Genomic DNA, 18887 nt, shown 5'->3' on the forward strand with positions numbered 1-18887 from the left:
TCACACACCTGTACAGGTGTAACACAGACAAACCTTAACTACACGTCACGTCACACACCTGTACAGGTATAACACAGACAAACCTTAACTACACGTCACGTCACACACCTGTACAGGTGTAACACAGACAAACCTTAACGACACGTCACTACACCCACCTGTACAGGTGTAACACAGACAAATCTTAACGACACGTCACTACACCCACCTGTACAGGTGTAACACAGACAAACCTTAACTACACGTCACCACACACACCTGTACAGGTGTAACACAGACAAACCTTAACGACACGTCACTACACACACCTGTACAGGTGTAACATAGACAAACCTTAACTACACATCACTACACACCTGTACAGGTGTAACACAGACAAACCTTAACTACACGTCACGTCACACACCTGTACAGGTGTAACACAGACAAACCTTAACGACACGTCACCGCACACACCTGTACAGGTGTAACAAACAAACCTTAACTACACGTCACTACACACACCTGTACAGGTGTAACACAGACAAACCTTAACTACACGTCACTACACACACCTGTACAGGTGTAACACAGACAAACCTTAACGACACGTCACGTCACCGCACACACCTGTACAGGTGTAACAAACAAACCTTAACTACACGTCACTACACACACCTGTACAGGTGTAACACAGACAAACCTTAACTACACGTCACGTCACACACCTGTACAGGTGTAACAAACAAACCTTAACGACACGTCACGTCACACACCTGTACAGGTGTAACACAGACAAACCTTAACGACACGTCACGTCACACACCTGTACAGGTGTAACACAGACAAACCTTAACGACACGTAACGCCACACACCTGTACAGGTGTAACACAGACAAACCTTAACTACACATCACGTCACTACACACACCTGTACAGGTGTAACAAAGACAAACCTTAACTACACGTCACGTCACTACACACACCTGTACAGGTGTAACACAGACAAACCTTAACGACACGTCACGTCACACACCTGTACAGGTGTAACACAGACAAACCTTAACGACACGTCACGTCACACACCTGTACAGGTGTAACACAGACAAACCTTAACTACACGTCACTACACACACCTGTACAGGTGTAACACAGACAAACCTTAACGACACGTCACTACACACACCTGTACAGGTGTAACACAGACAAACCTTAACGACACGTCACTACACACACCTGTACATGTGTAACACAGACAAACCTTACCTACACGTCACGTCACACACCTGTACAGGTATAACACAGACAAACCTTAACTACACATCACGTCACACACCTATACAGGTGTAACACAGACAAACCTTAACGACACGTCACGTCCCTACACACACCTGTACATGTGTAACAAACAAACCTTAACTACACGTCACTACACACACCTGTACAGGTGTAACACAGACAAACCTTAACTACACATCACTGGAACCTCACGTCACCAGGTATGCACTGTAAATCAGACAATCCATGTCAATACACGACCGTATGGTATGCCTACGTGTGTCACCATAACCACACGTCTGTTAGTATTTACGGCGAACAGCTATTTACTTCAAAGTAGATCGTGTCGTGTTTTTTCACAAGAAACAATAAAATCACCTGGTTCATCTGGCCTAAATAGTTCCCCGCCCAAAACAATCGAAACCAAAATACACGAATCTCTGACAAATCTGTTGAAGGAAGAGATTCGCTGACGACCTTGACCGTAAGTTATCTAAGAATACTCCATCATCATAACGCCGCTATTTATGGCAGGCTTTTATATATTACGGCTGAGTTAAACCATTCCGCTATATCTTCTGAGCAGAAGGGCAAATGTCAGAATCTACAAACCATGGCGTTTGTAAGAACATCTTTTAATATCATCCCCGTATAATGCTAGTCGTCCATTGTGTATGATATTCCTGATTATATAAAGAAATCACCAACATTCCGTTTCCAATGGTGCCCAGCACGGGGCACGCACTGTGGAACATGTGGATCACGAGCGCGCGAGAGACAGGTAATCGGTCCTAATTAGATTGCCCCACACGACCATGTGCACGAGTTATGCTGACACAGCACTTTCTAGCCTGCTCGCGGTGACCACGTATGTCGTTATATCGATCCGATTGTGTGAAGCATGATATGTTACCGATCAGCGATCCACTTCCCTGTGACAACACATCAGTATATACAGTACCCATCCCTGTGACGACACATCAGTATATACAGTACCCATCCCTGTGACGACACATCAGTATATACAGTACCCATCCCTGTGACGGCACATCAGTATATACAGTACCCATCCCTGTGACGACACATCAGTATATACAGTACCCATCCCTGTGACGACACATCAGTATATACAGTACCCATCCCTGTGACGACACATCAGTATATACAGTACCCATCCCTGTGACGACACATCAGTATATATACAGTACCCATCCCTGTGACGACACATCAGTATATACAGTACCCAATACACAAACCCTCCGTCAAATTACTAATATTGGTGGTGAATTGTTGGGGCTGCTGACAAGGAACCAACTGTCAAAACCCAAAAGACATTTCGGAAGCGTAAAAAGGATATAAACTGATAAACTGGAGGGTCCAGATCTAATAATCTACAGCGTACCCATGTTTCCAGTTTGTAAATTCTAACGATGTAGTTTCCCCGATTTTGTTCCTGTTTTTAAGAGTACCTATATGCTACCAGCCCTCGTCTAGAATCGATGGAGTAGGTTCATCAACTCTAGAATTCTAGGCATTGACGGTCGATCTTTCTCGACTGGTCCCAGAATAGTGACGAAACGTCCATGTTGTGTCCCGATGGACTACGTCCTGACAACCACCTTTAAGTTCATACAAAAAATACTTTATACAAATAGTACCTTAGTACTATACTTAGTGACAGTTTGGACAGAGTAATATATATCGTAACAGCACACCTACCCAGTAATCTAAGCTGAAACTAACAAGTCTACATGCCTCTTAGTTTTTGGGCCAACAAACTATGGTTCAAAGCCAACAGCGCCACCTCGTTAGAGAGTTCGACTTGATTCCATATCTATATATAGCACTGACCTAGGGTCAATTAACTCTAGTTAAAATTGCAGTGATTTCTCTGGCTTTGGGCGACATTGTCAAATATCGAATTCCATTGTTAAACACTTTTAAACAACATGTCCTGTGTATTTCTCCATTAGTATTGGTGTATACTTTATACGCATTGAAACAATATAATATTTAATACATATGTAATAAGATGTATATCATAGTGTCAATAACACTATATTTATATGTAATCGTAAACTCGTAAAACATGCAATGTACTTGAAATGACAGGACCAAAGGAGCTATCCGTCGCCCTCGGACACGAGTTTATATTACAGCCAAATAATTACTGAAGAGAAAAAGCTACGCCATCATATGACGTCATGGAGTCTGTATGATATTCTCGTGCAATGACAGATTGACAAATACAAGATGTGAAAATAAACCACATCCTGTATTACAAGGAATGTTTAATGAAAGTGTTACATTCAATGTAAATGACATCCATAACATTTGTAATATCACTATTGAAGTTTGACATCGGCTGAAATCGTGACGACATGCAATATGACTGTGCAGTGGTGTATATGCCCTTAACACCGGTGATAGTATCTCTGTTACATACAATCATGCGTGCTGTTGGTGACTTACCCTTCCGTGACAGAAGACTCGGGGAGGAGGGGCTCCCGATCCATGGACTCCCCGTCCCCGGGAGGCAGTAACACTCGGGCATGTTTCTTGCCCTTGCCCCTCCGTGGGCTAGTAATAGGAGTCACCTCAAAATCCATTTCTACGTCACTTCCGGTGCCATTACTCCCTTGAATATACACCTCCCCAAAACTCACAGACGCCGTTTTCACGTGCTCCGATCGTTTGGAATCAGGACTATCATCCGACAGTTTGAGAATGGACATGTTGGCGGAAACCTCCGCTCGAGTGTCTGCCTCCTCAGACAGACAACACTCGGGGACTACACATGGGTATCACCGACTGCATACTGTTTCAATAGCTAACAAATATGCACACTGCATTTTACAAGCCACTTTTCTATAATCAGTAAAATTACAGGTGAGTCATTGCGAGGTTTACCTGTATTTCCCTAGTCCCTGGTCGGTGATCTAATGAGGGGAATCCCGGATTGTTATCTGTTCCAACTATAGACGGCTACACCGTACACCTCCGACACAGACATCCATGCCATGTCAGGCTGGCAGCCCGTCCGTATTATTAAGACGAGAGAGAGTAGAAATGCTTGTTCTAAATCGATCTCACAAAATGAATTCCTTTGAAACAGGATGCAACTGTTGTTGTTAAGATTCTCTTCCAAATAACGGAGTCAGAGTGCCCCCTTCACATGCTGATCGATTAGGTATGTTAGAGCCGAGTTCTACCGAAGTCAGAGGTCAGAGGTCAGAGGACAAATTTACATTACACTGTAAATATTGGATAGCTAACCATTACGGCCTCCCAATACACAGACAATACACAGAGCCACGGAATCCATTACAGGAAAATCTACAATATTCATTTGTAGCGTTTACATGGAAAATGCTTTAACACTGAAAACCATAGGCGTATAGGTACACATATCGCTCATGGTAGGTATGTGTGTGTGTGTGTGTGCAGAAAACCCACGTGGTTCAACACGCTGGTGTTGTATATAGGTGTAAATTCAATCTAGGCTACACAAATGCATAGTATATTACATTAGTTTAGAAGTGTCAATATAGCAACAGTAGACTATTCCTCGATATTAACAGTCGTGGATCACAACGCCAAATTCTCTTATGATGATAATTTATACACTGATCACAAACTTGGACTGCTGACAAGTAAATTACATACTCATATGAATAGAGATAAGAGTGACAGTTTTATTTCCTTATGTACATTGGAAACTGACAGCTGTACAATCGTGAATATTTAGTCATAAACAACAGAAGACAACGTGTTACGTCATAACCGGAAGTAAACATTGTATAATATCTAAATATAGAACCCAAGACGGTTTCTAGAGTGAGCTAATTTTTAAATCACGGCACCGTTCATTTGTAATGGTCGTATACAGCAGGTTGGACTGCTTTGAATGTGATAAAAATGACATGTGTCTTATAAAGGAACAAAAATTATAATATAAAAAACAACAACACTTATCTTATGACGTCAGAATGTTTGCAATGTAAAATCGATTATCAGTGGTACAATGTATTTGCGAGCAATGCATGTTTACGGTCGCGAATTGAATTCCGAGTTGAAAGCAAGCAAATTATTACGCCAAACTGACAAATCAACAAAACAATCATTATATACAGCTTATCAGGCTCAACAAGACATTACAAATAGCCAATCAGGGTCAACGAGACACTACATATAGCCAATCAGGGTCAACGAGACATAACATACGGTCAATCAGGCTCAACAAGACATTACATACGGTCAATCAGGGTCAACGAGACATAACATACGGTCAATCAGGGTCAACGAGACATAACATACGGTCAATCAGGGTCAACGAGACATAACATACGGTCAATCAGGGTCAACGAGACATTACATACGGTCAATCAGGGTCAACGAGACATTACATACGGTCAATCAGGGTCAACGAGACATAACATACGGTCAATCAGGGTCAACGAGACATAACATACGGTCAATCAGGGTCAACGAGACATTACATACGGTCAATCAGGGTCAACGAGACATTACATAGGTCAGTCAGGGTCAACGAGACATTACATAGGTCAGTCGGGTCAACGAGACATTACATAGGTCAGTCAGGGTCAACGAGACATTACATAGGTCAGTCAGGGTCAACGAGACATTACATAGGTCAATCAGGGTCAACGAGACATTACATAGGTCAATTAGGGTCAACGAGACATTACATAGGTCAGTCAGGGTCAACGAGACATTACATAGGTCAGTCAGGGTCAACGAGACATTACATAGGTCAGTCGGGTCAACGAGACATTACATAGGTCAGTCGGGTCAACGAGACATTACATAGGTCAGTCAGGGTCAACGAGACATTACATAGGTCAGTCGGGTCAACGAGACATTACATAGGTCAGTCGGGTCAACGAGACACTATGTATAGGGGTAGTTCCATTTCAGGGTAAGGGTGAATGTGGGGACCGAATCGATAAGGGAGATAACTGTTAATCCGAAAAGTAGAGATGTCATATATTCCTTGTTGTATTGACAAGTCGATAAACGATTTTTTATTAATTACAAGAATCATGTACGCTAACAAAAATATTCTGCTCCACACATTCTTATCTATATCATAAATGGGAACAAATAATGGAATGAACCATTCTGTACAATGATGTACCCTGTACCTCATACGATTGGCATTCATGAACATATACAATTCACAGATATCTGTAGCGACATCACAAAGCCAATTTTCGTCACGAGTACCCGTGGCGGGCCTTATTATCCGCCGGTAAAGAACACCCCACAAAGGTTTGCTGTCGAAATTCTTTTTTTTAAGTGTCCATAACTTGGTTTAGAATGTTCTGTGCCAGAGGTTGATTGGTTGTGGTAACCTGTACGATTCTCTCTATTTAGTCCTGGCCAGGAACGGTACGAGGAAATGATCGAATGGCTAGATTTACACATCTGAAGGGACGGAGGCTGACACGTTGAGATCTGAATCTCCCACACCCTAACCACTTCCCTTGTAGCTGATTTGCTCCTGAAGAGCAAATGTCAACAAAACAGTTTTTGGCCGATTGTTTTTGATTGTTCTCGACAGAACAGGATGAGAGAAATCTTATCCATCATTTCATCGTGTAACACCGGACTAAATTCGGTACACGGTACATTTAAATCATTATCTAGTGGATTCAACCCCTTTGATTTGACAGGAGCTAATATATTGTATATTGAACTGTTGTAGTCTACCACTATTGAACATGACATATCAATTAGTTACCCCTTCATCACCACCAATACTAATATTTTACCCCTTCATCACCTCCAGTTTCTCTAATATTTCTTTGTTCCTATGTTCTAACTGTGTTACCTGTATCGACATCTGTTTCAATATAATGTATTGAGATTAATTAATCTTGTATCCAATCCTTTGTTTAATTCTTTGAGATGACCACCAATTAGAAATGACACTCTAAATCTCCACTCGTTAATGTTTGGTTTTCTAAATTCCTTCCCGTGGCGATTACACGACCGATTGTTACGTCAGAAAAAGTTCACTCACCTGTCCAGCTTTATTTACCTGTGATAACGCCTCTTTCTGTTATTCATCTTAATTAATACTTTGGATCTTCTACGTGTTAATATGGACAATGTTCAGTTCCATTTTATATGTTTACGCCACAGACCCGGGCGGCAGTTGGATTCCCAACCAGCAAATGGACAACACGTACACTACGGATTACCAAGTGTGATACGAACACCATCATAGGATTCGCATAATTCACAAAGCTGGATCGCCAACTATATACATAGTATTCATTTGAATACCACTACATTTGGTACATTTGGACTTACTTATCCTGTTAATTTGCACAATTGTTGATATTATGATTTGAAACTCCTTACAAACTGATTCGTGTCCCGTCATACGTCCAATCATACAATAAAAACAGAGCCAGCAAAAAACGCTGTGTGAAACTACACCAAATGTACAGGAATTATGGAGAAACTACATCACTGAAACGGCGCCTACTGTCAAAATATACAAATCAGTCGGGCTGAAATAAAACAGTTTTGTTAACATTCCAGGAAACTGCACTTCACATCCGGAACAGTGTGTTTACCTAACTAAAATCGAACTTTACCGGATATCGTACCAGCTCCGATTCCATCACACCATTCATCAGATCCACGGACGCCTTGTTTACATATCTTGTTAATTGAAACTCTATCAACAAAGGTTAGGAAGCGAATTAACACCTGATGGGGTCGAGAGGGTTATACCAGTAAACACGTGGTCAGCTGTAACTACACGTGGTCAGCGGTAACTACACGTGGTCAGCGGTAACTACACGTGGTCAGCGGTAACTACACATGGTCAGCGGTAACTACACATGGTCAGCGGTAAATATGCGTGGTTAACTGAAAATAAACACGTGGTCAGCGGTAACTACACGTGATCAGCGGTAACTACACGTGGTCAGCGGTAACTACACGTGGTCAACGGTAACTACACGTGGTCAGCGGTAACTACACATGGTCAGCGGTAACTACACATGGTCAGCGGTAAATACGCGTGGTTAACTGAAAATAAACACGTAGTCAGCGGTAAATATACTTGGTCAGGAGTAAATTTCCACGTGGTCAGGAGTAAATTTCCACGTGGTCAGGAGTAAATTTACACGTTGTCAGTGGTAAATTTAAACGTGGTCAGTGGTAAATTTAAACGTGGTCAGGAGTAAATTTACACGTGGTCAGGAGTAAATTTACACGTGGTCAGGAGTAAATTTACACGTTGTCAGTGGTAAATTTACACGTGGTCAGGAGTAAATTTACACGTGGTCAGGACTAAATTTACACGTGGTCAGGACTAAATTTACACGTGGTCAGGAGTAAATTTACACGTGGTCAGGACTAAATTTACACGTTGTCAGTGGTAAATTTACACGTTGTCAGTGGTAAATTTACACGTGGTCAGGAGTAAATTTACACGTGGTCAGGAGTAAATTTACACGTGGTCAGGACTAAATTTACACGTTGTCAGTGGTAAATTTACACGTTGTCAGTGGTAAATTTACACGTGGTCAGGAGTAAATTTACACGTGGTCAGGACTAAATTTACACGTGGTCAGGAGTAAATTTACACGTTGTCAGTGGTACACGTGGACCTGTATGTACCATATGACTTGTAGATTGTGTAGTTTGGTGTATACAGTCTGTCACGACGTTATCAAACGTCCTAATGCATATGTATCTTCGTTAAACGTGCGTTTTAGACATGCACATGAAGAACACGTGCAAATGAGACTATTAAAACTGTACATGTAAGACAGTATCTGAAGTGTATGGCGCATAAAATATGCCTTTCTTCTAGCTGCAAACTTGGTTTTGCACGAGAAACAAAATCACGGTAATTTGTTGATTGGCGATAAATGTCGGAAATGGTGTATAAAATCTCGATTATATTTTTATAAAAGCAAGCGGTCTTACTTGTTAAATGTATAAATAAGAGCCCACATGTTCTTAAAATAAAACTTAGAGGTTGATAATAGATATATGATGCTGCGTTGATAGGACGTGCAATGTGTTATCGGAATCGGACTTTATTTGTGTCTGTCGAGTCCGCCATAATTTAAACATTCATAGTACACGGAAACTGGTCTGGGATATCTCTGTCACGTGATTGACTTCCTTTGTTAACATTTGCAACATTTCGGCCAATTCCGTCAATCCTGAATCAGGCCAATTAACGAGCACTTACGGAATTGAACTTCCGGCTAAGACTTACAAAACCAATAACTTGTAGAGCTTGACCACTGACCTGAATAGTTAACCAACTAACCTGGATAGATATACCACTAACCTGTATATATATACCACAAACCTATATAGATATACCACTAACCTATATAGATATACCACTACCCTGTATAGCTATACCACTAACCTATATAGATATACCACTAACCTATATATATATATATATACCACTAACCTATATATATATATATACCACTTACCTGTATAGATATACCACTAACCTATATAGATATACCGCTAACCTGTATATATATACCACAAACCTATATAGATATACCACTAACCTATATAGATATACCACTACCCTGTATAGCTATACCACTAACCTATATAGATATACCACTAACCTATATATATATATATATATACCACTAACCTATATATATATATATACCACTAACCTGTATAGATATATACCACTAACCTGTATAGATATACCACTAACCTATATAGATATACCACTAACCTGTATAGATATACCACTAACCTATAAAAGATATACCACTAACCTATATAGATATACCACTAACCTGTATAGATATACCACTAACCTATATAGATATACCACTAACCTATATAGATATACCACTACCCTGTATAGCTATACCACTAACCTATATAGATATACCACTAAACTATATAGATATACCACTACCCTATATAGATATACCACTACCCTATATAGATATACCACTAACCTATATAGATATACCACTAACCTATATATATACCACTAATCTATATAGATATACCACTAACCTGTATAGATATACCACTAACCTGTATATATATACCACTAACCTATATAGATATACCACTAACCTATATATATATACCACTAACCTATATAGATATACCACTAACCTGTATAGATATACCACAAACCTATATAGATACCACTAACCTATATAGATATACCACTAACCTATATATATATACCACTAACCTATAGAGATATACCACTAACCTGTATAGATATACCACTAACCAATATAGATACCACTAACCTATATATATACCACTAACCTATATAGATATACCACTAAGCTATATAGATATACCACTAACCTGTATATATACCATTAACCTATATATATAGATATACCACTAACCTGTATATATACCACTAACCTATATAGATATACCACTACCCTGTATAGATATACCACTAACCTATATAGATATATCACTAACCTGTATATATATATATATACCACTAACCTATATATATATATACCACTAACCTGTATATGTATATATACCACTAACCTGTATAGATATACCACTAACCTATATATATATATATATACCACTAACCTGTATAGATATACCACTAACCTATATAGATATACCACTAACCTATATAGATATACCACTAACCTATATATATATACCACTAACCTATATAGATATACCACCAACCTATATATATATACCACTAACCTGTATATATATACCACTAACCTATATATATATACCACTAACCTATATAGATATACCACTAACCTGTATATATATATATATATACCACTACCCTATATAGATATACCACTAACCTATATAGATATACCACTGACCTATATATATATATATACCACTAACCTATATAGATATACCACTAACCTATATAGATATACCACTAACCTATATAGATATACCACTAACCTGTATATATATATACCACTACCCTATATAAATATACCACTAACCTATATAGATATACCACTAACCTGTATATATACCACTAACCTATATATATATACCACTAACCTATATAGATATACCACTAGCCTGTATAGATATACCACTAACTTATATGGATATACCACTAACCTATATAGATATACCACTAACCTGTATAGATATACCACTAACCTATATATATATACCACTAACCTATATAGATATACCACTAACCTGTATAGATATACCACTAACCTATATAGGTATACCACTAACCTGGATATATATACCACTAACCTATATATATATACCACTAACCTATATAGATATACCACTAACCGGTATATTTGTACCACTATCCGATTTGTAATTGAATATGTAATAAGTAAGAATTTCGTTATTACAGATAGTGTAGAAAGTGAGTGTCCGTACGGAGATAAAATCAAACTCACTCTATCAAATAACAGAGCCATTAAAATTCTTGGAATTCGGCAGTTACTCTTAGATACGTATAGCTCCCGGATTAGTTTTCAAAGACAGTCTTTAACTGTTTGAAGTCGCTCTACGGATTCCTCCAAGTATTACATGGGAGCTGAAATGCTGCCAACACTGCTCAAGGTAGCGAAGCTGTTCCGTATCAGATTGAGCTCGGAGTGACAGGGGGAAATCGTTAACCTACTGCGCCCCCTCCCCGCCAATATCGGACCCACCAACATGTGCACGAGCCCACACCTGACGGTAGCACGCGCTAAAGTTAATTTGTATAATACGCGTTACTTCAAATTAAATACACACCTATCTTAAAGTTTGAACGTAATTTTTTCAGACAGTTACGTTTCTTTAAACGAAAAGATAAGAACCACCATAAAACACCGGAAATGGGATTAGTAAACAGGACAAGAACTTTCATCAGACGAGGAATAAATGGAGGAACTATGAAGTGGGTGACATGTAAACGACCAGAATTACCCGGAACATCCAGAAAGATCATAATGAACCGGCAACATCCGGAAACATAATGATCCGGTAACACCCGGAAACATCCTACTGATCCGGCAACACCCGGAAACATAATGATCCGGTAACACATGGAAACGTCATAACGATTCGACAACAACCAGAACATCCGAAAACATCGTAATGATCCGGCAACATCCGGAAACATCGTAATGATCCGGCAACATCCGGAAACATCGTAATGATCCGGCAACATTCGGAAACATCGTAATGATCCGGCAACATTCGGAAACATCGTAATGATCCGGAAATTACCGGAACATCCGGAAACATCATTATGATCCGGCAACATCCGGAAACATCGTAATGATCCGGAAATAACCGGAACATCCGGCAACATTATAATGATCCGGCAACATCCGGAAGCAGCCAAAGTATAAATGGAAGAATCTGTTTGTAGTAAAAGAAACACCACCCTTGACAGTATTTCCCAGAGGAAGTCGCTATTGACAGTCCTAGCCTTGGTGTTTGTATGGAGAATATAGTAATGTCAAAACAAAATAGCCCACTTGAATTACTATATGGAAACAATGTTTGATCTATTGAAGATAATTTTATGATAAGCCAAATCACTCAGAAATACATTCTTGACTCAAGAAGATTTTAATTCCCCGTTTTCCTTTTCTTAATCAGTATTGTGAAATCATGTACATAAATATATATTGACAGTTCAAAAAAAAATGTGTTTATAAAGTCACTTCCGATTCCGATAGCGCAAGAGAAACGAATATTTTTTTCCAGAAGGCAATGGATCGAACGGAGAAAGCTTACCATGGAACAGGATATAACGAACATTAGAAATAGCAGTGTGTCTTTGTGCAGCGAACAGTTTAATCTTCTGCTATCGGAATCGGAATTGTTTGTTTGTTTAGTAAATAATTAAACTTAATTTATCAATAGAATATTTGAATAAATTCGAATCATAATACCTCTCTGTCTCTCTCTCTGTCTCTCTCTCTGTCTCTCTCTCTCTGTCTCTCTCTCTCTCTCTCTCTCTCTCTCTCTCTCTCTCTCTCTCTCTCTCTCTCTCTCTATCATATAAGTTTGAAAACTTATGCCCAATGCTCTTGTATATATTGATACAAATAAAATATGTTTAAATCACTTGAATAGCTAAACAAACGTATAAACAAAATAACGTTAATTGAGCATTCGTCGACATCATTCACACAAAATCATGAAGAGGAAAGCAGACCCCAATGTTCCCACCAGAAGACGAATGTTGTGGTACGTTTATCAGATAAACCAGAACCTAGTCGTGTAAGTAAAATGATGAACAGTCCGACACGGTGCCAAAAACAATCTGTCTTAATCCTATCCTTAAAAAACCCCGGAAAAAACCGATATTTTGTAGTAAAAGAAAAGTTTATTTGAACTGACTCATTTGAATTCAAACGTCCGAACTCATTTCCATACCCCTATAAATCGTAAGGAGTACTTATCACTTTAACTTGACGTGAGCTGCGAACGAACCAATTACTCCGACACCGGGGTATGATATACCGGCCACACCGGTAACTTTCCAATCTGGGTATGATATATCGGTCACACCGGTCACTTTCCAATCGGGGTATGATATATCGGTCACACCGGTCACTTTCCAATCGGGGTATGATATATCGGTCACACCGGTCACTTTCCAATCGGGGTATGATATATCGGTCACACCGGTCACTTTCCAATCGGGGTATGATATATCGGTCACACCGGTAACTTTCCAACCAGGGTATGATACATCTGTCACACCGGTCAATTTCCAATTAGGGCATGATAAATATCGGCTGTGCTGGTAATTTGGCAATCGGAACTCCTCGGCTGTGATGTTGCGTAGTTAAATCCGAGGAGTTCTGAGTGGGTAATTTAGGGATATTGTAATGCCTTGTTTGGACCAGCATCTAACACGGAAGACGAATCTTCAAGATTTAGTTGTCATTTTATCTCAGTGAAATTATTGAGTTAATCAATTCATCAATATTACACACCGACGCGCATGCGTTGTTGCGCCCATTGAATTGATTGTGTTACTACCTTTTATTTTATGTACAACAGGAAATCAACCATACCTGTAGAAAAATACATCAGTCCACAGCTGGATTGATAACTGAAGTAGGACTCAAAACTAAACATGTTAAACAAATCTCCGCTGAATTCATAATCAAACATGTATTGTTACAGTGAACTCTCATTCAACCCAATATATATCATCAATTGCACAATTACAAACCGATGCCATCCCTTAGACTGGCCAGCAACCCTGAGGTTTTGCTAGAAATTGCTCAGCTTAATTCAAATACTGTATTTAGCTCGCCCTAGTTTGAAACTTGGATGCCAAAAAATACAGCTCAACTGTACATATGATTTTGAGATTGACAGGGGACCAGTCCAGCAAACGCTTTACACGGTCTGACTGCGGTTTAACAATCAGCAAAATGGCGTCAAAGCATGTCTACGGATCACACACCCGTGGAATGATAACATTATGTGTCCCCCATCTGCATGACATAGAAGATGCCTCTCTGACAGTGATTTTCGTTACAGAGTATCCAATTCAGACCTAATTATATATGTTATGTAACAATATTATAGAAACCTCCCTAAGAGTATTTACAGGGCTACGTTTGTAATTAACAAAATGTTAATCAGCGTATGTAATCGGCGGGGCACCTGTCAGCGTAATTAGCTAATTACCAGGTATTGTAGTGTTATGTAGCCCAATCTTCCCCAGCACAACAAGTACGGATAGAGCAGCCATTCGGGGCTCTGAAGTATTATATGACGACTCGAGGTTGTTACGGCACGATAAACACTTCTCTTTCTTCCATTGAGAAAGTCTGAGGTAAACCGCATATCACCTATGTCAACAAATCAACGTATATTGGGTTCTACGTAATCACACGATTATGTTCAGTTCCTAATTTTGATTGCGTTTGGTGAAAATGAATGTAAATGTTGCTATGGTGCCAAGAACACTGTTTATCTTCTCCTCATTATCCAGCGCACTCTAACGCGCCGGCAAATTTACCACAGGAAGCACATTCCAAGATAAGAACAGAAATACCAGGAACGACAACCTGGAGAACTACGCCGTGCCTGGTTCGTCCTAACGTCAAGTTTACCTATTCAACCTCACGTTTTATATCACATCGGCGGCTGAGATGTTTGGTTTGGTTCGCGTTTGTACTGACTGTTCTTTGTAGAACAGAGTCACGTTGACGTTTGCATTAACTATTCTTTGTAGAACAGAGTCACGTTGACGCTTGTACTGTGACTGTTCTTTGTACAACAGAGTCACGTTGACGTTTGTATTAACTGTACATGTAGAACAGAATCACGTTGACGTTTGTTTTGACTGTCCTATGTACAACAGACTCACGTTGACGCTTGTACTGACTGTACTTTGTACAACAGAGTCACATTGACGTTTGTACTGACTGTACATTTAGAACAGAGTCACATTGACGTTTGTACTGCCTGTACATTTAGAACAGAGTCACATTGACGTTTATACTGACTGTACATTTAGAACAGAGTCACGTTGGCGCTTGTACTGACTGTACTTTGTACAACAGACTCACGTCGACGCTTGTACTGACTGTACTTTGTACAACAGAGTCACGTTGACGTTTGTACTGACTGTACATTTAGAACAGAGTCACGTTGACGTTTGTACTGACTGTACATTTAGAACAGAGTCACATTGACGTTTGTACTGACTGTACATTTAGAACAGAGTCACGTTGACGCTTGTACTGACTGTACTTTGTACAACAGAGTCACACTGACGTTTGTTCTGACTGTACTTTGTACAACAGACTCACACTGACGTTTGTACTGACTGTACTTTGTACAACAGAGTCACATTGACGTTTGTTTTGACTGTACTTTGTACAACAGAGTCACATTGACGTTTGTACTGACTGTACATTTAGAACAGAGTCACGTTGACGCTTGTACTGACTGTACTTTGTACAACAGAGTCACACTGACGTTTGTTCTGACTGTACTTTGTACAACAGAGTCACATTGACGTTTGTACTGACTGTACATTTAGAACAGAGTCACACCGACGTTTGTACTGACTGTAAACTAATGGTAACACCATACCTTTAGTGCTTACCAGGAATATTTTAGATTGACATGGTCATTCAAAGCTTTACTAATCATTGGCGTTAGAGAAGTATTCTGATTGGGAGGTGATTCGTCTGTACACGTGAACTTTTAACACCACTCTCTTACACCTGGTAACGAAAGCATGGCGCTTCATCACCGAAACATGGCAGAAGGCAGAAACAGTCGATAGTCATCATTAATTACAACAGTACACATTCCTCGGAGAGATCGGCGCAGTAACGGAGGAAACGCGGGACAATAGTACACACGTCAGACAAACGATTAATGTGTTTCACGGTATAGACAAACCAAGTTATAACCTCGGTATAGACAAACCCAGTTATAACCTCGGTATAGACAAACTCAGTGATAACCTCGGTATAGACAAACCCAGTGATAACCTCGGTATAGATGAACCTAGTTATAACCTCGGTATAGATAAACCTAGTTATAACCTCGGTATAGACAAACCTAGTTATAACCTCGGTATAGACAAACCTAGTTATAACCTCGGTATAGACAAACCCAGTTATAACCTCGGTATAGACAAACCCAGTTATAACCTCGGTATAGACAAACCTAGTTATAACCTCGGTATAGACAAACCTAGTTATAACCTCGGTATAGACAAACCTAGTTATAACCTCGGTATAGACAAACCCAGTTATAATCTCGGTATAGACAAACCTAGTTATAACCTCGGTATAGACAAACCTAGTTATAACCTCGGTATAGACAAACCCAGTTATAACCTCGGTATAGACAAACCTAGTTATAACCTAGGTATAGACAAACCCAGTTATAACCTCGGTATAGACAAACCTAGTTATAACCTCGGTATAGACAAACCTAGTTATAACCTCGGTATAGACAAACCTAGTTATAACCTCGGTATAGACAAACCCAGTTATAACCTCGGTATAGACAAACCTAGTGATAACCTCGGTATAGACAACCTAGTGATAACCTCGGTATAGACAACCTAGTTATAACCTCGGTATAGACAAACCTAGTTATAACCTCGGTATAGACAAACCCAGTTATAACCTCGGTATAGACAACCCAGTTATAACCTCGGTATAGACAAACCTAGTGATAACCTCGGTATAGACAAACCCAGTTATAACCTCGGTATAGACAAACCCAGTTATAACCTCGGTATACACCAACCCAGTTATAACCTCGGTATACACCAACCAAGTTATAACCTCGGTATAGACAAACCCAGTTATAACCTCGGTATAGACAACCCAGTTATAACCTCGGTATAGACAAACCAAGTTATAACCTCGGTATAGACAAACCTAGTGATAACCTCGGTATAGACAACCTAGTTATAACCTCGGTATAGACAAACCTAGTTATAACCTCGGTATAGACAAACCCAGTTATAACCTCGGTATAGACAACCCAGTTATAACCTCGGTATAGACAACCCAGTTATAACCTCGGTATAGACAACCCAGTTATAACCTCGGTATAGACAAACCAGTTATAACCTCGGTATAGACAAACCTAGTTATAACCTCGGTATAGACAAACCAAGTTATAACCTCGGTATAGACAAACCTAGTGATAACCTCGGTATAGACAAACCTAGTTATAACCTCGGTATAGACAAACCCAGTTATAACCTCGGTATAGACAAACCCAGTTATAACCTCGGTATAGACAAACCCAGTTATAACCTCGGTATAGACAAACCCAGTTTATAACCTCGGTATAGACAAACCCAGTTATAACCTCGGTATAGACAAACCCAGTTATAACCTCGGTATAGACAAACCAGGTTATAACCTCGGTATAGACAAACCTAGTGTAACCTCGGTATATACTACCTCGGTATAGACAAACCTAGTGATAACCTCGGTATAGACAACCTAGTTATAACCTCGTATAGACAACCTAGTTATAACCTCGGTATAGACAACCCAGTTATAACCTCGGTATAGACAAACCCAGTTATAACCTCGGTATAGACAAACCTAGTTATAACCTCGGTATAGACAAACCCAGTTATAACCTCGGTATAGACAAACCTAGTTATAACCTCGGTATAAACAAACCCAGTTATAACCTCGGTATAGACCAACCCAGTTATAACCTCGGTATAGACAAACCTAGTTATAACCTCGGTATAGACAAACCTAGTTATAACCTCGGTATAGACAAACCTAGTTATAACCTCGGTATAGACAAACCTAGTTATAACCTCGGTATAGACAAACCATGTCATAACCTCGGTATAGACAAACCTAGTGATAACCTCGGTATAGACAAACCCAGTTATAACCTCGGTATAGACAAACCCAGTTATAACCTCGGTATAGACAAACCTAGTGATAACCTCGGTATAGACAAACCATGTTATAACCTCGGTATAGACAAACCTAGTGATAACCTCGGTATAGACAACCTAGTTATAACCTCGGTATAGACAAACCTAGTGATAACCTCGGTATAGACAAACCTAGTGATAACCTCGGTATAGACAAACCCAGTTATAACCTCGGTAT

At 39.6% G+C, this 18887-nt stretch overlaps 1 protein-coding gene across 9 annotated transcripts in view; it reads right to left on the reverse strand.

Annotated features, from left to right (window-relative positions):
- LOC117326382 overlaps positions 1-18887 on the reverse strand; it is a 138459-nt gene that overhangs the window by 83014 nt on the left and 36558 nt on the right. Inside the window, exon 1 of one of the 9 annotated variants that reach the window (XM_033883123.1) lies at positions 3730-4415. The exons of 5 other annotated variants lie outside the window; for them this stretch is intronic. In XM_033883123.1, the coding sequence (XP_033739014.1) occupies positions 3730-3992 (263 nt within the window). In that variant the 5' untranslated portion in view covers positions 3993-4415. Of the gene's footprint in view, positions 1-3729; positions 4416-18887 lie in introns of those variants that run through there. 3 more of the 9 variants (XM_033883116.1, XM_033883117.1, XM_033883119.1) reach the window with 3 other exon arrangements.

This window comes from Pecten maximus, chromosome 4, assembly GCF_902652985.1.
Source record: "Pecten maximus chromosome 4, xPecMax1.1, whole genome shotgun sequence".
Lineage (NCBI taxonomy): Eukaryota > Metazoa > Mollusca > Bivalvia > Pectinida > Pectinidae > Pecten > Pecten maximus.